Source organism: Aotus nancymaae, unplaced genomic scaffold, assembly GCF_030222135.1.
Source record: "Aotus nancymaae isolate 86718 unplaced genomic scaffold, 86718_ANA_hifiasm-v0.15.2.pri h1tg000029l, whole genome shotgun sequence".
NCBI lineage: Eukaryota > Metazoa > Chordata > Mammalia > Primates > Aotidae > Aotus > Aotus nancymaae.
The window spans coordinates 21,746,042-21,769,516 of NW_026988442.1; the positions used below are offsets into that span (position 1 = coordinate 21,746,042).

At 45.6% G+C, this 23,475-nt stretch overlaps 1 protein-coding gene across 12 annotated transcripts in view; it reads right to left on the reverse strand.

The window, feature by feature from the left end:
- PTPRT (protein tyrosine phosphatase receptor type T) overlaps window positions 1-23,475 on the reverse strand; it is an 832,297-nt gene that overhangs the window by 51,664 nt on the left and 757,158 nt on the right. For 9 of the 12 annotated variants that reach the window (XM_064382448.1, XM_064382446.1, XM_064382445.1 and 6 more), the window contains 3 exons: window positions 19,979-20,066; window positions 19,549-19,671; window positions 4,259-4,335 (listed from right to left, as the gene is read on the reverse strand). In XM_064382448.1, coding sequence (XP_064238518.1) covers window positions 4,259-4,335; window positions 19,549-19,671; window positions 19,979-20,066 — 288 coding nt within the window. The remainder of the gene's footprint in view (window positions 1-4,258; window positions 4,336-19,548; window positions 19,672-19,978; window positions 20,067-23,475) is intronic. The other 3 variants (XM_064382451.1, XM_064382450.1, XM_064382449.1) reach the window with 1 other exon arrangement.

Consider the following 23,475-nt stretch of genomic DNA (forward strand, 5'->3'; position numbering starts at 1 on the left):
GGCCTCCGGAGGCAGAGACAGGGCTGGCCCCATTCAGCTCATTATCCCAATGGAGTTATTTTAATGAATCATCAAGATCCAATTGTGGAAAAATGATTCTAGCGTGGGCAGTTAGCTCTTTAGAGAGCCAGGAAGGATTCTGGCTAGGGCGGAGACCAGGGTGATGGAGTGAGGGCCTAGTTAGCTGTCTGGAGTATTGTTTTGCTAGGATTCCCTATAGAGACCCCAGGAATTTTATCTTTGCAGGAGTATATAGTTGGTTCACAATTAATGGAGTTCCTCCACTCTTCACTCTGTAGTGGTAACTGTGCCAGGAGTTGCTTGTGGCTGGTTATCTTCCCTTTGTCCCTCCATTTCCTTTTCTTTCCATGGTCTGCTCTGTATGGGTCACACCATGCACTCCCATTGCTTTCTGCTTCAAATTGGGTTTAGTCAATGGGGAACAAGAGCAGGAGCTCAGAGGCCAGGAGGAGGTTGGGGCATATGTTCTTCTAGATTCCTCCCTGCCGGGTCACCATGGCTTGCTTGACCTTGTTGCCCAATCAAGGGCTTCAGTTCTTGAAGGTCAGCTCTCTCTCATAGCTACTCCCTTCCCTTGTCTGGGTCTAGGGCTGCTAAGGACTCCCTACTATTGCCAGTCTAGAGATACTGCATCCTAACCTACTGGTTTCTCTTAACCCTTTTCACATCCATATTAAGCTATCCTTGGTTACCCACTTTGAGGAAGCCTATGTTTCTTTTTGAGAGCATGACAGATACTTTACATCAGTTATCACACACTTGTAGGGGTGGCACCATTATCTCATATCATAGATATCAGAATGAGTAAGTAATTTACCCAAGATCACAAAGCTAGTAATCCAAAAGACCTAGATTCAACAGTCAGGCCTTCAACAAAGACCAGATTCATGACTTTATCAGCCCTGGAGTCCAACCAGTGAGATTCACCCAGAGTTCAATATCCCATAATAAGACAGCATGAACAGAGGCCATTTGCCCTGTCTGTAGAACCTATTCTTACAGAGAGAAGGAGGAGGTTGTGGTGTGTCCTAAGTGGGCAGAGAACTGAAGTTCATTTGTATGACCTTGGACAGTGCTCTTAACCTAGACCTCTGGTTTCATGTTTTTAAAGGCTTGAAACATGCCTTGTAATGATGAAACAGGAAAGAAATCAGAGGCATAATTAGCACTGGTATTGTACAGATTAACTTGCATTTAAAGCAGTTTCATTTGTTGCCTGTAAAATACTAAAGTGTATCTTGGCCCTGACTGTAGTCAGATGCTCATTCAACTTCAGATTGAGTGCCTATCTAGGAAAATGACTTTTGCTGGGGGATTCTAGTCAAATGATGAATGCCAGATACAGAGACTCAGGCAGGTAAGATCCTGTGTGGGCTGTGGCCCTTAGGGTCATATCCACTCAGCCACAGACAAGGTCAAGGAGAAATGGACGGAATCAATTCAGCCTGCATCAACATAGGCTGACTCAGTCCTTGCTGTGTGTTGGCTACAAGGTGGTGTCTGGGAGTGGGTGGGAAGGGGAAGGAGAAAGAGTGCTGTAACTGGGAGCCCTTCAGGTCTGGTTCCCATTCTGGTTCTGCCACTGACCAGCTGCATGGCCTGGGACATATTTGTAATTTATCTAAACCTCGGCCCACCCCATCTAGACAATGGGAATGTTAACACCTACCCTGTAGGGTTGTTAAGAAGTTTTGATAAGCTGACTTACTTAAGTCACCCATCATAGGACCTGAGAGTGACTCATTAAGAGCCAGTTGGTGTTGCCATTGCTCACTGTGATTATTAAAGACAGCAGGGTATGGTAGGAGAGGTGCTCTTGACTCAGATTTCTGCTCCCTCCTCCCCCACCTCCTAGCAGTATAATTCTGGACAAGTTATATAGTCTTAAGAGACCCAGCTTACTCATCTGGAAACGGGTAGTAATGGTACTTTACCTTGTGAAGTTGTGATACTAGTTAAGGTGACATTGGTACATGAATGGTGATCAGTAATTCTTTGGTTACTATAAACCTGTCTTGCCTGGCTGGCTGTAGGTCATCTTCCAAGGCAAGACTGAGACATCACCTCCTCCAGGGAGCCTTCACTGGCTACTTCCCTTTCCCTACCAACCTGAAGCTTCGATTTTCCTTTACGGTCCCACAGCCCCTACTCTGTGAAGGTCTGTTTTGTTATCTGATTTCCTCACCAGATTTGAGTCTCTTTTAGGTTACAGACCTGCTCTTAAAAGTCAGTATTTTCCCATATACGGTGGACGGTCTGCTCTTTGTTTGTGAATTGAATACTGGATGTATGAGGAACAGGCTGCTGGCATGATGAGTGCATGCTCAGAGTGCCTTGCTCTGGGCTGGAGAAAAGCTATTCAGAACTGGCCATCTCCTGTGAGCTTTCCTGGAAGGGTCATGGTGGCAGAGACAGTGTCCATCTTCAACTCCACTGAAGTTCCAGCCCCAGTTCTTGGCCATGTAGTAAGCCCTTTGTTAACTCGGGTGTAGTTAGGGAAATAGAAACCACCCTAGGTGTTTCAGACAGAGGTAATTCAGTACAGGGAGTTGGTTACACACGTGATGGAGGAGCCAAGATGCCAGAGAACAGTGGGGCAACCCAGAGATCAGGGTCAGCAGGAAGCTGCAACCACCCTTAGAACTAGTGGGTTAACGGGAGACAGACAAATGACCAGAGTCCAGGAGCTGGGGCTGACTGGCAGGAGATGGGACTATGGCAGGTCTGCTTGAGGAAAGATGGAGCCACAGGCAGGATACAGCCACTGCTGGAGCTGCTGCCCAAGGAAGGGAGTGAGACAGAGAATACATTGTCCTTCCATCATCCTTCAGTTTGTCTGTCTGTCTGTCTGTCTGTCTGTCTGTCTCTCTCTCTCTCTCTCACACACACACACACACACACACACATCCACACACCTGCAATGTAAAGCAGAACACGGAAGGACAAGGAATAGATCTGAGGGCAAACAGTCAAATGACCAATACAAGGCTCACTAAGTATTTGCTGAATTAATAACTCATCTGGCTTAGTCTAGATTAAGGGGCAATTCACAAACTATACCACCATACTTTACAGCTTATCTATAAATACATTTCAGAGAATGGGGACCGATATGAATCCCTTGCCATTCTTCAAGACCCATGGACTGTGAGGCGAGGTCTTGAGATGCATGGCTCGAATCAGTCACATTGGGATGTCCTTCTGACCCCAGCAGCCATGTTCTTGCTTTGCAAACTTTCTCACTTCCATGCATACTATTCCTGGCTCCTGTCTGAGTTCAGTCTCTGCCTCAGTCATCTCTGGATTACTGAAGCAGCCTCTCTCCTTATTGGTTGTAGTTGTGTTAATTTCAGAATTTCTTCCCTCTGATCTATCTTATCCTTGGTAGCAGATAAATCATCCCAAAGCTCAGTTCTGAGATGGTCACTTCCTTGATAAAACATTTTTAATATTTTAGTATTTCCTCTTGTCTACGGGATAAAGTCCCACTTCCTAAGTCTGAGCATTTAATCATCACTGATGTAGCCCCAACAGTATTTTCCACTATTCCTGTTTCATATTCTCTGCTCCTCTCAAGCGGAGCTGCTACATTTCTCCTTTCCAGTTGCTCCACCTTGGCTTGTGCTATTCTCTCTAACCAGAGGCCCCTCTTCCCTCTCTTTGATTTTTAATCATACCTTTACGTGCTTGAAGCTTTAGTTTACATCCTATTTTGCATTCCTGATGGGAGAATTGATATTTTTCCCTACCTCTGAATCTCTGCAGTATGTTATCTGTACTTATGACACTTACCACTTTCTGCTTTGCCCTGGAATTACTGATATGCACGTTATCTCCCTGCTAAGGTTTTAGAAGGTAGAGATCATGGTATTTTTAGCATTATGGTTCCCATAGCATCTAGTATACAGTTTACAGTAGGCACTTTAAAATTTTTGTTGCATAAATTGTCGTGTGTTTATGTGAATGAAGGAATGGATCAACAGACATCCATACAAATGAATAAATGGGGTGAGTGAGTAAGACTATCACTTATCCTTAGGTCCCATAGAGCAGGCTACTACAGCCAGCTCGAAAGAGGATGCTGCGTTAGATGGACAGTCACCTTGGGTTACACTAGTTAGTTACACGTGCTCTGGAAGGGCCACCTTATGGAGGAGAGTTTGGTGTATACCACAGATCTTGAGCCTGCAAAAGCCAGCCCCAGACCCTGGCTTCCCAGCCCCATGAAGACACTCACGTCAATGTAGTTGGCATTGATGTAGTCAGAGTGCGGGTCTCCATCCAGCACCAGCAGCCTCACCCGGGAATGGTCGTCTGCAGAGAAAGCAGAAATCAGGGGATGGTTAAGAGGCCTTAGGGTGAGGAGGCAGTTAAGTCCTCCTTTAGAGCTACTGTTTATTAATGACTGCTTATCAGGCATCACGCTACTCTCTCATTTAACCCTCAACACTACCCTCAGTTACTATTCCCATTTATAGAAGAGGAAGTGGAGGCTCAGGGAGGTAAGCACTTCTCATTTTTCTACCTTCCCTTCTGATTTTGTCATTAGCTAACTGGATTAGTCACCTGCTTAAGTCGTAGTGATTTAATCATTAAAACAGGGATGGAAATACCTGCTTCGTCGGACAATGTGAGAGACCATATAAAAATGCTCAGGACAGGAGAGTGTTGCATCTGGATTAATATACTCCATTTTCACATTGGTTAAAAACAGCAAGTTTACCTATCTTCCACACATGCACAAATTGCTTTTCTTTTGCCCCTTGGAGTACTGTTGCAAACAGATTGTATTTATCCATATATTGTTATTAATACTATTATTAAAGTGAGGCTGACTAAATCATTATAAAAGAGGCCATCAATAACTAAACTTTGTGTTAGAGAGGATACCTTTTCAAACACAACCTAGACATAAACAAGATTTGCAGGCTTTATTTTATAGCATGCTTACTTCAAATAACACCAAATAAAAACCATTAAAAGAAAACTAGTACAGCAGAAGAATCAAGATAACCCTTTACAATTAATTAAGTGAGCTCTGACACGCTAATAGACACATACAGTGAAACATTGGTTGGGTCTGGTTGGGAGGAGGGACCCTGCTTTGCTATCCAGGTCACTGTGCACATATCGTTGTGCAGTCACTGCATCCTAATTCACCTTCCTCTAGGGCAGGAATGGGGTCCCTAGGAACTGGGCCGGAGAGCTCTTGAAATCCCCAAGGGTTTTGTGGGAGTTAAGGAGGAGGAGGTCAGGTCAGCTTATCCTGTTAGAATTATACAGCACTCTGCAGTTTACAAGGCACATTTATTGCAACTAACCAAGACTCCCTTGAGAACTGGGACATTATGTCTTATTCCCTGTTCCATCCCCCGCACCTTCAAAGGGTCCTGACATACAGCAGGTACTCTATAAGTACATGGAAAATGTATAATTGGATGACTTCATTGGGTTCTCAAGTGACCCTATGGGAGAGAAGTAGGATGGGTTGTTAGCCGCTGGTTACAAATGAGGAAACTGAGGCCCCAGAAAGCCTGACTGGCCACATGGCCAGTGAATGGTGAAGCACAGAAGAGTGAAGCACTCTTAACTCTGGGTTCAGTGGCTCCTGCTTCCAAAGGGGGTGTAAGCACAATGTTAGAAATCACTTCAAATATACCCAGCAGAGGGAATTAACTACAGAGAAGTGGTTGCCTGGGTGACAGAAGAGTTGAGCAGCCAGACAGAAGAGAGTGGAGAAATTCAGAGATCAGCAGCAACAAGGAGACACCACCTGCCCTTGGGCTGAAGGGACGGAGGAAGGCAGTGGAGTTAGCAGTGCTCAGGAGCTGGGGCCACCTGCTGGAACCTAAGGCCACAGTGGGATTCTGGTAGGAGCTGGAGACAAGGAGGAGCTTCCCTTGCTGCTAAAGAAGGCAACTGTAGTTGTCATACCCTGGCTTCTCCCTTCTTCCTTCTCTCCAGTCTCCCAGTGCATGTCATTGGCCGAACCTTGAGAGCTGACAAGAGAGCCTGAGAAATGCAACCTACAGGGGTCAGTTACCTGCAATAGAGTGGGAGAAGGTAAGGAATGGGTCCTATGATGGACAAATAAGCCTAGGGCTGGTATAAGATACACCCCATATCTATTCATTAATTTAAGAATCATTCACCGAGTATCTTCCATGTGGCAGGCAGGCAATGTGCTAGACAGTGAGTTATACTACACGCCACTTTTCTTACTCATCAGGGGGAAAAGTTCCAGCAGAAGCAACTAGAGGGAGCAGGTGGGTGGTCTAAGCAATCCCTTTGGGTAGGTGGGAGAGTGGAGTGTGACATAGGGGAGGAGTTTGAAGTTAACCTTTATTGGATCCATGGTAGGTACCAGAGACTTTAGATACATTATCCCTCTCAATCATTTATGCCTCAAAATAGCCCTATAGGTTATTATAAAGATACCAGAACCATATGGTATTATGAGCCTTCCCATTTCACAGATGAAGACACTGGGGTTCAGAAAGATTCGGCAAGTTTCTGAAGTTATGCATCATGTGAGTGGGAGATACAGGATTTCTCTCTTAGGTTTATCTGACCTGACCCTGAAACCCTACTCTGCCCACATGACTTGCTGCCCCCCAGCCTTGGGTATCTCACAGGCACTACAGATGGAATCTGTGTAAACAGCTGGTCCCCAGTTCCTGCAGGATTCTAGCTCCAGAGAGGAGGACTTCCTGGAGGACAGCTCATGTAGCAGGCTGGAATTCAGACAAAGCCTGGCACCTGACTCTCAGCCCAGGGCATCAAGCCTCTGTTACCAGCAGTTCCAGGAGCTGCAGGCCTTAAAAAAGTGAAAATGCACATTGTGTTTTCACTCAATGGTCTCATTATGACTTATTGATTCAGAAATCTCCTTTATTTGTTGAGTTATGCCTGCCCCTGGGGCCCACAGCACTGGAAACAGAGATTCTGGTTTAAAATGTTGAAAGGGAATTTTTAAAATAGAAAATGAAATTGAAAAAACGAAAAGCAAAAATGATTAAAAACAAAAACAAACAAACTAATTTATTCTAGTTAAGCGTTCTTACAGATGAAGGGGACCTCTAGCCACCAGATGATGGTGTTTGACAACATCTCTCCTTCATTTATTAAGAACGTGTATACTGCACACCTACTATGTGCCAGCCTAGTTGAAGGGATTAAGAAAGTGCTATTAAATGTGATACTCATGTTTAAGGAATTTGTCAATTTAGTGGAGACAGACCGTATGCAGAAGCAAAACTTCCAAATCCAGAAGATGGGGACTAGAGGGCTTTGTGTAGTGTCATGTGAATGAGGAATTAAAAATGAGTCAGGTTTGACCAGTGCACAATGAGGAAGTCTTTCATCAGAGGGAATGGCTGGGGTGAAGGCAGATATCCTGAAAAAAGCAAGCACAGCGGGAGAGCTGCAAGGCTCTCCTGTCCTGGGAAAGCAGAGTGTGAGGGGAACAGCAATGGTAGGGGAGATGGGAGGGCAGGGAGGGTTAGATTTCATAGGGCTCTTCATGCCCTATGAAGCCACCAAGACTCAAGGAATCATGCTGGGCTCTGCAGAGCAGCCTAATACAGTGTTTCTTTTCTGGGACAGTGGAAGGGTGCTTTATTATGATGTAACCAAAATTAATGCCCACACAGCTAACTTATGTCAAGTGAGACAAACTTTTTCTTTATTTTGAGACGGAGTCTCGCTCTGTTGCCAGGCTGGACTGCGGTGGTGTGATCTCGGCTCACCACAACCTACGCCTCCTGGGTTCAAGTGATTCTCCTGCCTCAGCCTCCCAAGTAGCTGTGACTACAGGTGCGCACCACCACTCCCGGCTAATTTTTGTATTTTTAGTAGACAGGGTTTTACCATGTTGGCCAGGATGGTCTCGATCTCTTGACCTTGTGATCCTCCCACCTTGGCCTACCAAAGTTCTGGGATTACAGGTGTGAGTCATGGTGCCCAGGTGAGACAAACTTTTAATATATGATGTGAAATGTGGAGCTGTGATCAGACTTGGCTTCAAATCTTAGCTCCATTACCTAGCAAGTCAACTGATCTCTCTTAGCTTTGGTTTCCTCAGCAAAATGGAGCCAATACTATGTAACTCTAACATGTAGGCTTGAGAGGATTAAATGAGAAAGTGTAGGTGTGCAAGTGCTAGGACATTAACAAATGAGAGGAAAAGCCACAGACTGGGAGGAAATATTTGCCAAACACGTATCTGAGAAAGGACTTGTATCAAAAATATACAAGAAACTCTTAAAACTCAGTAAGAAAACAAATGACCCAATTAAAAAATGGGAGAAAGATCTGAACAGACACCTCATCAAGGAGGATACACAGATGGAAAATAAGCATATGAAAAGATGTTTAACATCATGTGTCGTTAAGAAATTGTGAATTAAAAACAAGAAGATACCACTACATACATATTAGGCTGGCCAAAATCCAAAACACCGACAACACCAAAGGCTGGGGAGGATGTGGCACAGCAAGACCTGTCACTCACCGCTGGTGGGAATGCAAAATGGTACGTTGACTTTGGAAGACAGTTAGACAGTTTCTTACAAAACCAAACACACTCTTACCATACTATATCCAGCAATTGCACTCTTTGGTATTTACCCAAATGAGGTGAAAACTTGTGTCCACAGAAAAACCTGCACATGGATATTTGTAGCAGCCTTACTTAAAATTGCAAAAACTTGGAGGCAACCGATATGTCCTTCAATAGGTGAATGGATAAACAAATTGTGGTGCAGATGGTCCTCACTTAGGATGATTAGACTTATGATTTCTTGACTTTATGATAGTTCCAGAGCAATATGCATTTAGTAGAAACCATAATTTGAGTACACATATAACCATTCTGTTTTTCACTTTTGGCAAAGTATTCAATCAATTCCCTGACATATTCAATACTTTAGTACAAAATGTACTTAGTGTTAGATAATTTTGCCCAACTATAAGCTAATGTAAGTGTTCTGAGCATGTTTAAGGTAGGCTAGGCTAAGCTATGATGTTTGGCAGGTTAGGTATATTAAAAGCATTTTTAACATGATATTTTAAACTTATGGTTTATGGGGATATAACCCCACTGTAAGTCAAAAAACATTCATTATATATCCATACAATGGAGTAAGGTTCAGTGATAAGCAGGAATGAGTTATCAAGCCACAACAGACATGGAGGAAACTTAAATGCATATTGCTAAGCGAAAGAAGCCAATCTGAAAAGACCACATACTGTATGATTCTGACTATATGACCTTCTGGAAAAGATAAAACTATAGACACAGTAAAAAGATCAGTAGTTTCCAGGGGCTTGGGAGGAGGGAAGGATGAATAGGTGAAGCACAGAGGATGTTTAAGACAGTAAAACTATTCTATACGATACTGCAATAGTGGATATATGTCCCTGTACATTTGTCAAATCCTATAGAACTGTACAACGTAAAAAGCAAACCCAAATGTAAACTATGGACTTTAGCTAATACTAAATCAATATTAGTTAATTAATTGTAAATGAAGGTACCACACGTCTTAATGCAAGATGTTAATAACAAGGGAAACAGTACGTGGGTGGGAGGGAGTACATGGGCAACAATGTACTTTCTGCTCAGTTTTTCTGTAAAACTAAAACCGCTCTAAAGAAAAATACTAGGACAATGCCTGGTACACAGCAGGTGCTTAATAAATGATGGTTTGGGGGCTGAATGGGAGGCAGACAGTGAACTAATAGCAGAGACACTTAGACACTTGGTGCTCTCAATTTGCCCTCTGTACCAAATACAGATCCATCTACCTGCAGAGGCAAAGAACTATTGTGTATGTTCACTAAAGGGTGGAATTCAGCTGTAGGTCCACCGGAAAGGCATTGCAAGGAGTGGCAGTGTCCTCATGGTTTATTTATTCCTTCTGGGAGATGCTAATATTATTCTGTGTCCCCTTCTTCTTCTAACTTTATATAATTAGAAGAATAAAAAATTGTGTTTACCCACATGCACATGGAGAAAGATGGGGCGGCAGGCGATGTGAAGGCGTTTATACGAGGTAATTTACAAGCAGCCCAGAATGTTCATTATGCTCTATCTACATTTTGCAAGCTTGAAAAACAGCTAATTTGGTACTCCTTGTTTGATATTCAAGACAAGGAGAGGAGTTAAGAAGAGTCATGTGGAGGAGAGGCAAACTCCTCAATGAGGCGAGAGGAAGGTGCAGGAGCCTGGCTCCCCCGCTTTCAGTTGAGGTGAGAGATGGGCAAAAGCTGGCTGTGGGGAGGCAGGAACTAGTGGCAGAAGGTAGAAGAGAGACGTAGTACCAAGACACAGAGATTCAAAGCGCTCCCTTTAACACAAGTCTAGGGGAACATCATCACTCAGTTTGCAATCTATCTGCTGTTCCTCACTTGAGGTCAAAGACCAGCAGTATGTTAGAAAACGTTTAACAAACGGCTCCCTGTGGGAAAAAAGGCCCTGATCAGTAATGTCTGCTGATTTCTGTGGTGTAAATACTCCCACCATAACCAATTTCAGGCTACCAACATAGCATCAACCAGCTCACAAAATTCCTGAAAATTTAACAATCTGCTCTCACAAGCTGGTATGAGTCAGCTACAGAACACCACCGACAGAGGACAAAGCCTAGCACACCCCGCAGTGTCTTACATGATCTGATGGTGTGGGACCGACTTCTCTCTCTCTAGCTTCACATACTGCTCTGATAACTGAGGCCTTCTTTCAGTTGTTCAAATGCGCTATGTTCACTCTGACCACAGGGCCTTTGCATGTTCAAAGAACACCCCCATCCAAAGCTAGCAGTTGTGCCTGGATCCTGGGCTCAAATTTTTCCTCTCCTCATAGCTGACCCCTCACCACACCTGTAGACTCAGCTTAACCCTTCCAAAGATTGGCAGCCAATTCTTGCCATCAGCAGAAGGAAGATTATGGATTGGGTGGGGTCTGAATGCAGGCGTGAGTCCTGTCACACCCTTACCATATCACCTGGGGCAGGTTACCACCTCTCCTGAGCTTTTACTTACCCAGTTATAACATCCAAATTGTATATATCTGTATAGACTTGCTGCAAGGATTAAAAGATATAAAATATGAACACACCTGGTATGTTGTAAGAAATTAGCACAAATATATAAATTCAGTTTCATTTTTATTCTAGACCTGGGCCAATAGTATCGGCAGCACCAGAAAACTTGTTAGAAATGCAAATTCTTGGGCGCCAGTTCAGATTCACTGAATCAGAAACTGTGGGGTGGGATCCAGCAATGTGCATTTTGATAAGCCCTCCAGGTGATTCTGATACACATCCAGGTTTGAGTATACAAACCAATGTTTAGTTATTTAGCATAGAGGTGCTCCGGTTATTCACTTCACTCTGTCTTGGGAAAGACCAGAAGATCTTACTGGAAATGGGCCATAAGATGAGAGACTCACCTTGTGCCAGGTGGTGAGGTGCGGAAATTCACCTGTGTGGAAAGTGTAAGATGTTCCAGGCACTTATCAAATGCCACGGGGATGCTATGCCATTTGATCCTCCTAGTAACCTAGTAAGGTGTATATCATCATCCCATTTCATGAATGAGGAATTCAAGGCTCCAAAAAGTTTAATAGCTTGGGGGAAGGCATAAGGATGAGGGCTTCTTTATAGAGTTGTAGGGGCCTTACTCCTCCTGGAATCCTGAGATCCATTACCTTCATGCCCCTCTATGCCACACCTCTCCAGCTCTCACTTCCCTCCAAGTTCTCAGTCTCCAACACTGGTTCTCATTCCACTAAGGTCTCATGCCCACCCCCCAGAGAGGGTTCACTTTCCTCCTTCATACAGCTCTTACTCTCAGAACAAAGCACAACGCCTTCTCCCTCTGTCTATCATCAAAGACAGCCCAGTAAACCAGTCATCTCAAGCCACATCCACTTAAAGAGAGAATCACTTCCAAGAGGTGGGGATGGGAAGGGAATATTATTTGGATACTTGATATTCTTTCTTCCTGTCTTCTGGGCACTATAGAGGGTAAAGAACAGTGCATTTTTTTTTTTTTTTCAGAGAAAAGAGATTTAACTCATTACAATGAATTGTGGATCTGAAAAACCATTTCCTACAAGTATTGGAAATGTTAATGGCATCATCTTGCAAGAGTGGATAAGGAGGAGGCAGGTAATTCTGCTGAGACTGCCTGGGTGCCTCATTGAAGCTAAAGGTCTGCACATTCAATCTTGAGTAAATTACCATTATCAAGCGAGGGTGGCTTGGGCATGATGCAGAGACAGCCCGACATTCTGTGTACCTCCTTGTCCTGCCAGACCCATGCTGGCTGAAATTGGAAAGCTCCCCTTTGTGGGTCCCTGGAAGGAGCTGCTCCAGTAGATGCAAACTTCAAGGGACTGAAGGAGACTGAAGTAGAGAGGGGCAGGCACTGAGAGAGGACCACCTGTGTCCTAAGGATGCTATCCAGGCACTGCCCCACTGACGGCCCTTTCTGAAGGGAGGGAGGGAGGCTTCTTATTTGGATTTCCTCAGAAGAAGAACCTGAGATATGTATTTGGATGCAAGTAGTTAATGTGGGAGGTAATCCCAGGAGACACCAGGTAGGGAGTGGGAAGTGAGTCAGAGAAAGAAGAAATCTAATAGGGGTGTGTCATCCAGCAAGTTGCCATGTGGCCAACTGGGGCTTAATTCTGCTGAGGAGCTCTGGGAGACCATCAGAGAAGAATGTGCACCTCCAAGTCATTCCACCTAAGCGGAGAGGGAGCTGGGATATGTAAATACCCACTCCATCAGTCACTGACTGAGGGCGGGTTCTGGAGATATTTAATATTCTGGCTCATTGGGCCTGCCCTGCAAGAAAGCAGAGAAGGCTCCAGTGAAAAAGTCCTCAGGAAAAGAAGCAAAGGTGCTGGCAATTTGAATTAGTACTAGCACACATGCAAGTAGTGAGTGTTGGCGGATATGGCAGGATACCAATGTGTTCTGCACCACATGGCGTCTGTAGGGCCCAGGGAAGGGCCACCCTCAGAGAGAGTGAAGGGGAATGGAGGCTAAGAGTCCGGAGCATTGAACAAAGCACCCGTTCTGTCACCCCACCCCAGCTCTGTCTCCCCAGGAATCAGCAGAGAAACCTGTTGTGAGAAAAGGCCTCTGGGTTTTGTTTTGAACCTGAGTTCCTCTCTAGGAGTGAGTCCTCTCTGCACACCATAGCCCCACCTCTTTCTGGAAAAGATGGGCCTCTTTGAAGAGCTCATCTGCTCTGAGGTTGGGCCTTAGCAACATATTCTCCCCCAAGAACATGGATGTGACTTGATGCAGACAGGATCTTTGGTAAGGAACATGTGCCACCCTGGCAGGCGAGAGACCACAGCTCCGGTCATGGCTGTTCTACAGACTTGCTGTGTTACCTTGGGCAGGGCGCACTCCATCTCTGGGCCATCTCTTCTTGCCTGTGAACTCAAAAAGGCTACACTAACTCATCTAGATTTAAAAGTCTGTGACTTAAGGGACCACATAGGATTCATATTTAATACCTGTTCAGCTTAATTTGGCCTCTCCATCCTGAGAGCTGCCCTAGAGCCATCTGACAGGTGAGAAACTGAAGGTCAGAGAGGTGAAATGATTGTGCTGAAGGTAAACAACAGAACTGGGGGGAAAGCCTGGGCTGCCTGACCTTATGTCTAAGACCCCAATACACCTGAGCCCAGTGGCTTTTCCTAGCCTAGGGGAAGAGAAGTCTCAGAAAATGTGCTGGTATCCTGCATGCCTTCAGACCCCCCTCTCCACTTCTTTATCTGGCTCTCTAATCCAGGAGGCTGATTGCTACAGCCAAGATTGGATGTTCTCAAAGTTGCACATGCATCAGCATCACCTAGAGGGCTTTTAAAAACACGGCTTGCTAGACCCTGTCCTCAGAATTTCTGATTCAGTAGGTCTAGGGTGGAGCCCAAGAATCAGAACCTCTATTGAGTTCCCAGATAACGCTGATGCCGCTGCTCTGGGCATTATTCTTTGAAAACCACTGGATTAGGTCAACAGATCCCCTGGAATCTGGTTGGGCTCAGCCAGTGGAAAGCACAGGCAGAAGATTGGGTAGAGGGAGGAGAGTGTGATGGAGGTACTTACCCCTTCAGCACCCCTTGTTGGGGTCACCACAGGTGGCTGCCTGGCCACCAAAGGTCACACCCACCTCTGGTCAGTTCATCTCTCTTAGGGTCCTGGTAATCTCTCCCTACCAAATCCATCATGGTTTGAGGATGGAATTTAGCCCCGAGGTAATTCACTATCGCTTGCAGTCTTTTTTTTTTTTTCTTTCTTGAGATGGAGTCTCACTGTCGCCAGGCTGGAGTGCAGTGGCGCATTCTTGGCTCACTGCAACCTCCGCCTCCTGGGTTCAAGCCATTCTCCTGCCTCAGCCTCCCAAGTAGCTGGGATTACAGGCACTCACCACCACGCCTGGCTACTTTTTGTATTTTTAGTAGAGATGGGGGGGTTTCACTATGTTGGCTAGGATGGTCTCGATCTCCTGACCTCGTGATCCACCCACCTCAGTCTCTCAAAGTGCTAGAATTACAATTGTGAGCCACCATGCCCAGACCCCTCGTAGTCTTTCTACATCTAAATTACACCTTTATAAAGAACCTCTTAATTCTCCTCTGACTACCCTATTGGAGGGTCCCATCTGTTTCCCGTTGGGATCCCGACTGACCCCAGAAGGGGGCCTCATTTTGTAACATTTGCAACCCCTGCGATCCTTTCCTCTTCTCAGTGTCAGCTCCATCCTGCCAGTCCAGAAAGCACCTCTAAAACTTTACATGGAGAAGGCTTTGGGATTCTTTAATTTCCCCTTGCCAAGTCTCTGCCCTAGAGTTACTTGGAAGCAAAGGACTCTTTGTTCTTATTTTACCCATTCATTTCCTTCTCTTTCACTTCCTTTCCATTTCCACTCCCTAGAAACCCCACTGTCTCTATTACTAAATTCTAAATAGAATCACTCGGAAGAAAGGGGATATTTCGCCAAGGTCTCTCGTTGTTTCATTTGTAGGCAGTGCCCTCCCTCCTACTCGTCCCCTTTAATCTTTTCTGTTCTCCCCGGCCTGGGCCTTTGTCCTCCACTCCAGCCTGGCAGTGCTCTGGGTTCCTTAAGATGCTAATCACAGCCAGTTTTCTTCTTGCACCAAGAATATTTCTATTTATCAAGCTGCGGCAGGCTTTGCCTTTGGGAGGGACACATACAAGGGCAGGAACACTTTCCATTCCTCGGGGCTGTTTCTTTTTTACATATCCCATTTCAATTCCAGGGTTTTTTTTTTGTTGTTTTTTTTTTTATCATTTTCCTTTGTTTTTCCTTATTCCCCTTTGTGTCTTGTGCTGCTTTCTGAATTCACCGGTTACCTCGGCACTGTCCCCTTTCAGCACTGAATGCAGAGCTGCTCTGGCCCTGATCTCTTGCAGAATTATTGACCCTTAAATTAGAAAGATTCTGGTTGATTTAAACCCATCAACGTGGTATGGTCAAGGTGCTTGAATTCTCTCTGCCTCCATTTGGGTTTCTCAGAAGTAGATCTAAGACAGAGATTTTAGTCCAAGCAGTTTATGTAGGAGGAGACAGGAATACCAGTCGGAAAGGGGGGATGTATGACAGGGAGGAGAAGGCAGCTTATTAAGGGTGAGTTTTCAAGCCCATTAGGACTGCAGGTAGCTGCATCCTCATCCCTGTGGGAACTCTGGGGGAAGCTGGAGAATATATGCTTTAGGGGAACAGTGAAGAAGCTGGGGTATTTCGTGGTGGAGGGCTTCTCCTGAGGGTATTAACCCTTCAGGATTTGCAGGCTGCCTAGGCCTGGGCAGGGCCTCCTTTCCCAGCTTTGGAGGAAGTCCTCAGTCTACGAGATGCAGGCAGGGCAGGGCTGGGGTGAAACGAGCTCAGAGCCTCAGGCATAGGCTTTAAGGAGATCGCTCCCAGAGTTGTGCCCATGTAGGGTCAACAGCTGAGCGTGGGTATCTCCCTGCATGTCTCACCCTCATCCTGGCTCTGCACACCCACCCTGCCAGCTGGGTGCTGCTGACAGTGAGGCAGTGAGGCCGTGGGAAGTAGGTGGGACACTGATGGCACCTTCTGCAGTCCCAGTGCTGGCGTTCTCATCGCCTTCATTATTTTCCCTGACTTCCTGGAATCCTGCCTTCTCAGAAGCAGCTCTCAGAGGGGTTAGACTGTTCTTGTCCTTCTGTGTCTCCTGTGCTCCATCTCACCACTCTCCATTCAGGCTCCGTATCTTCTTCCTTACTGGAACATCATTATTCCAAGTGCCACTGGGCCCGGCTTTCCCCAATCCTCCTGTCCGGTGTTCTCTATAATAGTTTGGAAGCAGAGAGAAGACACCACTGCTCATGCCCTTTAGAGTCTCTCTCACATTCAGTTCCTATTAACGGGGCACCAGCCATAGGTCAGGTGGGAGGAAACCGAAGTGGAAGGCGGTCGCGGTCCTGCTGCCACGGAGCAGCTATTCTAGTGATGGAGACGGGCATCAAAATTCCTCCAAATGCCTGTCAAGCCACAATAATGACGAAGGCTAAGAAGACAGACATTGTGCTCTAGGAGTGAATAGTAGGGTTCTGAACATATCTGAAGGATCAGAAGAATTCCCTAAGCAAGGGATGACTGAGCTGAGATCTGAAGAAAATATGGACCTTAGGAGGTCAAAGAGAGGAAGGAAGGGCACTTCAATAGAACAGAATGTGCAAAGGCCCTGTCACATGGAAGGGCATGGGGAGCTCAAGGACCTGAAGGAAAGCCAGTGTGGCTTCATGGAGGAGGCTGTGATAGAGAAGGTAGAGTGTGAAATGAGACTGGAAAGACAGCCGAGGGCCTTTCTATCGGGAAAATGGGAGAGTGAAGGAATATCATTTGAAGGGTTTTCAGTAGGAAAATGGTAACATTCAATTCATGTTTCAAAGAAGTTTTTGTGGCTTCTATCAGGGTTCAGACAGGCAAAAAGTTGGGGACAAATTAGCTGTGAAGGAACCAGAAAGGAGGCAGGGCAGTGTCAAGTGAGAGCTGACGATGATTTGGGGCAGCCTGCTGCGTGGCAGCCCAGGGGAGATACAGAGCATGCCTTCTGACCTAAGGCCCCCCTAGGCTTGGGCTGGATAGGAAGCCCAGCCTGGGTGGGTATCTGTGTCTCTCAAGGATTCAGGGTCCCTTTACTGTGCTCTAGTCATTTTTTAAATTTTCTCTCTCTTTCTCTCTCTCCCTCTTTCTTTCCCTTTCCTTCCTCTTCCCCTCCCTCCCCCTCCCTTCCCCTCTTCCCCGCTTCCCTTCCTTCCCTTCCTTCCCTCCTTCCTAAGACAGTCTTGCTCTCTCACTCAGGCTGAAATGCAGTGATGCAATCATGGCTTACTGCAGCCTCTACCTCCTGGACTTAAGTGATCCTCCCACCTCAGCCCTCTGAGTAGCTAGGACTACAGGCATGCACCGCTATGCCCAGCTAACGTTTTGTACTTTTTGTAGAGATGGGTTTCTGCCATGTTGCCTAAGCTGGTCTTGAACTCCTAAGCTCAAGGGATCTGCTTGCCTCAGCCTCCCAAAGTGCTGAGATTACAGGCGTTAGCCACTGCGCCAGGCTGTCATTTTTTTCTTATCTGTGCCACATCCCTAGGAGAAAGATATTTTAAAACCTGTTTTACAGAGAATAAGACTGATTGACTAAGGTCACATATAATTTTATAGACCCTATCTGAACTCACAGTCTGATACGGAGAATAGATAAGTGACTATGTATTTTAAGGCACAGTATACACAGCGCAGGAGCAAAGAATGCCCGGGACCAGTCAGGGCAAGCAGTTCCCTGTGGCGGAGTGGGGGCTCCCCAGAAGCAGGAACTGCACCCCCCCAATGCCCATCACAGGGCCTGCTTAGAGGAGGCCCCATGTCACAAGTCTTAATATATGTTTGCTGATTGTTTGAATATCACTTCTCAACACTTCACTTGCAAGAAATCTTACTGTCTGAATTACCATCTTCCAAGAGACAAATTATAAATGTTTTCTGATTAGTTCTACCATTCATAGCCCATTCCTAAATCAGCACAGGAAACAGCTAAGCTGAAACTTCTGCCTTTTTCCTCCTTTACAATCTGCCTGGATCTTACTCTTTCTTCCTCCAAGTTTTTTCTTAGGCAATGTCTAGACAGTTAAAACAAAACAAAACAAAACAAAACTCTGAATTGTGCTAGAAATAACTTGTCATTCAGGATTCTTTTTTTTTTTTCCTTTTGGATGAAGTGGGTTACTCTGTGAGCTGAGACCAGGGGATGCTCCCCACACCATTGGTGAGATGTCAAAAGGCGCAGGTTAGTAACACTGAATCAGACAAAGGCCGCTGTAGACTCCTGTTCTAATCAGAATACATGCTTAGCGTTTTGTATAAGATAACTTTGCCTTCTCTGTATTTATGCTACTTTGAAGGCTGCATCTACCAATATTTGGCAGTGACAATACTTGTGTGTTACCTACGCGTGGCATTCAGTTCTGTGGCAGCCTCTCTCTTCCTCACCTCCCAGAACTGAATACTATGCACCTGTCACACACAAGTTATTGTCACTGTTTCTGTTCGAGCCCCATCATCCCTTGGTAAGACTATTGCAGTGGTCTGCTGACTGATCCCTCTGCTAGCAGCCTTTCCCAATCAAATGTTCCTACCTTCCATATCTGCTACCCTAGCGATCTTTCCAAAATGGCTATCTGATCACGCTCACCTCTCCCCACCAACCTGCCTTATTCCATGTCCCCACAGGACATGTCCTGAGTACTCAGTGAATTCTAATTAATAAAATAAGGTGGAATGATAGATTTATGCTGCTAATCAGTGACCTCAAGGAAGTAACCCTGTGGCTAAGAGTAATGGTGCCAGGCACTGTAGCAAGAGTTTTATGTACCTTTTTGCAGTGACCCTATTATCGTCACCATTTTAAAGGGGAGGAAACTAAAGTTGACAGAGGTCAAGTAACTTTCCCAGGGCCCTACAGTTGGGATAGAAACCTGGGCAGTTTGACTCCAGAGGGTGGTAACTAACTGTTCTGCACCACTGACTTCATCAATGAGTCACTCACTGGGGGTGCCTATGGGAAAGGCAAAACTTATTGCTGACCAAAGGCAATGTCCTTCCTTAGCTCTGCATAAGAATGTGCTTTCTCCCTGCAGGCTCAGCACCTCCAGAGCTGCACTGATGCAGACCTGAGAGCAGCCTTCACCTTCGAGCCCTGCCCTCCTATAGTGGGGTCAGGTAGAAACTGTGTTGCCCTAAACCCTGTCTCTCATGTGGTAGGAGTAGCCCAGGGCTCCTGTGGGGCCTGAGTTGGGCATACCCCAAGACTCAAGTATATGCCGGTTACTGGCTCCTTCTGAGCATCAACCTTTACTTCCAAGCATCAGCCAGTGTGACTCCTCCTCCTTGGAGGAGCACCATTCTCTCGTCCAGGTGCTCCTGGCCCCTCCCTCTCAGGCTGGGGCCCATGCTCCTCACCCCTGGTTGCTGCCAAAGTCCTCCTTTGAATTAGAGGAGCTTCTGGGAACACAGAGCTCATCTCTTTGTCCAGCTGTGGGGTCTTCTGTATGGCAGCCCTTTTGGCTGGGCTTCCTCCCCGACCTGAGGAATTGAGCAGGCAATGCTCAGTGAGACCCAGCCTTCAGAGGTTCTTCCCCAAGAGGCTTTATGGTTCTGCTCTGCCCTGACCCAGCTCCCTGCCTGCTCCCTCCGGCTGAGATCAGCCATGCTTTGTCATCCAGTCTAGGGATGACAATAAGACTGAAATAAAGCTTCCATCTTGACATGTGGACACAAAGCTGGAGACATCAAAGATTATTTGATAACAAATTCCAGGTAAATACTAGTAATAGCCTCTTTTCCCCTTTCTCAACACCTGAAGCTTAGGAACTCCCAGAAGGGCACCTACAGGATATGATGTTCCCGTATCGATTCTTATTGCGGTTTTCATCCTCCTTGGCCGTGTCCCACGAAGCTGTCTGCCCCTCTGGTAAGGCCTAAAAAACAAGGACAGAGTGGTTAGAGTGGCCTGAGATAGGAGCTTTATTGAGGTGGAGATGAACCAATAGACGGAATTGAGACCCACTGCAATGGAACTCGTAGTGGAAAGGGCTAGATGTCCTTGGATGGGGCCTGGGGAGAATGTAGATTTTGGTCTGTCCATGGGCCTATTCTTGTTCATTGTTTCATATGTAATTGATGTCTTCAGCATCATGAGTTTACAATCTAGTCCTGTTCAGGAAATCACTTATCCATTCACTGATTTATTCATTCATACACTCAACAGATACTTACTGAGCCCCTAACATAGGCTGGGCAGTATTTTAGGTACTAGGGATAAAGACAAACAGACAAGTTCCCCTTGAGCTTCCAGCAAACTAGGAAATGTAGCAAATGAAAAAAAATATTAAATTTGAGATATGAAAATGCTGTGATGAAAATAAAGCAGGATAAAGGGATAGTGATGAGGAATGAGAATTATTTCAGATTATACACTCCGGGAGGGCTTCTCCAAGAAGGTAACATTTAAGTTACAGTAGTCCTCCCTTATCCTTGGAGGACTTGTTCCAAGACCCCCCAGTGGGGACTCCTGAAACCATGGGTAGTGCCGAACCCTATATATACTATGTTTGCTTCTTACACCCACATACCTATGATAAAGTCCAATTTATAAATTAGGCACGGTAAGAGATTAAGAATAATTATAAAATAGAATGATGACAACAATATACTATAATATGTTATATAAATGCAGTCTTTCTGTCTAAATATCTTATTATTTTTTGACTGTGATTGACCTTGAGTAACTGAAACCATGAAAAGCAAAACTGCAGGTAAGGGGGACTTCATTAATGATAGATACTGTCATTCCTTCATGATAGTGTAATTCCTTAATATGAGAGAGCAAGTCACACCAAGAAAAGTAGAAAGTGCTTTTCAGGCAGAGGGAACAGCAGGTGCAAAGATGGTCAGGCAGAAAGCAAACGACCATATTCAAGGAACGGAGTGATGTGAGGAGGGGAGAAGTAGTGATGGAAGTATCCACAGTGGATGGGGGAGGCCAGATTATATAAGGCATTGCTATTACTGGTTAATGAATTGGGCATTGTTCTAAGTGTGATAAAAAACCATTAGAGGGTTTTGGGCAGGGGAATCGTCTGATCAGATTCATGTATTACCAAGTACATTCTGGCTCACGTATGGAACACAGGCTCTGGGAGGGCCATGGATGACGCAAGGAGATCTGCTAGGAAGTTGTGGTAGTACTCCAGGCAACACACGATGTACCATGGACTCCTAGACCAGGGTGGTGGCGGTGGATGTGTGAGAAGTGATTATTTGCAGGATATTCAGTTGAATATTGTTGACTTGGGTTGCCTTAGAAGCAGACTCAGAGAAAAGAAGTCAGGCACAAGTAATTTGTTTGGCAGGCAATCCCAAGAAGTTTGGGTAGGAGAATGGGGCAGTGGTACAATCCAGGGAATGAAGTCAATATAGGGCACATCAATGAGCAGGTTACCACTGTGCACAATCGGGGCATAATCCAATGGGCACATCTCATGCCTCAGAGTTGTCCCACCACGGGGGAGTGCGAAGTTGGGGAAGTTATTCATCAATTCTCATCCAGTATCGGTTGAGGACAACTCCTGGGAACTCCCCAGCACTTCTTCCATGCTCTGTGGACAGAGTGTGCATATTCTTCTGTCTTGAAGAAGCCCTCAGGCAGAACGTCACAGGTGTTTACAGGAGGAAGCCATCAGGTGGGCAAGCATGGGAACAGTGAGTGTAGAGAGGATGTGTACAGGGCATCAACACATCTGCCATAGGCGCAGACTGTGAAGGACAGAGAGGAATGAAGACTGACCCTTAGATCGCTGGTTTGCAGAACTGAGTGGAGAGGGATGTTATGTGTGGAGATGGAAAAGCCTGGGAGAGAAACAGGATTGGGTAGGCAAGAATTAAGTGGTGTGTTCTGGGTACATAAAGTGCTTAGAAGAGTGCCTAGCACTGAATACTGAATACTTTTTTAAAAAACATATTCAAAATACAAATAATGGCAGCCATGTTTGAGATGTCTACTAGACATCCAAGCTGATGTCAAATAGGAAGTTGGACACAGACACCCAGAGCTTAGAGGTAGGGAGGAGACAGAAATCATCACTCACTTTAAGAGGAGGACAACCACTGATGAGACAGACAAGTCAACAAGCACGTGGGATGATTTACGAGTTATGAGCCAAGTGGTAAGGAAATACAGGGGAGGGTGCAGTCAGTTATTTCATAGAGAGGATGGGCAGTTAAGGGTGTGGAAACGGCTACAGAAAAGCCGCAGAAGCATGATGACCAGACCACGTTTTGATTACTCTCTCTAGCCTGCCTTTAGTAGAACAGGCTGAACAACCTGCTTATGCCCTTGCATTACCTCTGAGACTGAATTTGCCACACCTTCATTCTACACAGCTCTCAGCAGGGCAGTAGGAGAACCCGCCGTTCATCTTAATACACCAGCCTTGACTTTGCCCATCTATTCCTTACTAGGTCCATCCTGAGCAAGAAGGAACATGTAACCAGGTTGATCAGAAAGTCAACCCATCAGTAAGCCCTGTTTTATTGGCAGGTTCTGAACAGGTCAGTGCTCATGCACGGTTCTACCTTGCATCTGGTCTCTCAAGTGTTAAATCAACCTAGGTGAGTCTTTTCCTAGAGTGGGAGTTGGAATGCTTTTTCTGTAATGGGTCAACTAGAAAGCAGTTTGGGCTTTGCGAGTTGCGTAGTCTCTGTTGCAACAACTCATACTCTACTGTTGTAGAGTGAAAACGGTCACAGATAAAAAGCAAACAAATGGGCACGGCTGTGTTCCAATACATCTTTATTTACAAAAATAAGCGTTGGGCTGGATTTAGCCTGTGGCTATAGCTTGCTGACCTTTATGCTAGAAGCATGACTACGATCCTCATCCATGCAATGATTGAGTAGGTGGAATTAGTGCTCATTCTGCTGCCTAGCCATTTCAGATTCATTGCCGGGCACAGGAAGGAGTTCCTTGCATGGGGTTCTCAGGCTGAGCCACGTTCTACAACTTAGGCTTTCTTAGGGTTTAGATTGGGATAACAAAGTACCTTAATAGCTATGAATGGGTCATAATTTTGCTCTTTGTGTGTCCAACGCTCTTAGATAAACACCCGGAAGAGAAGCAAAACAGGTGCTAGGCTTTGGGCACCAATCTCTGACCTAAATCTGGACATGGCAAAAATGTTATAAGGATAGGTGAGTGCTCATTTTACAAACGTGGGGCTTGTCCCTCACTTTTCTCCCCTGGTTCTTTCTCATTCACCTCATTTTCCTGTTTCTCTTCTTGCTCCTCATTTTACCAAACCCTGCATCCATCTTGCCACCAGTTTAGGC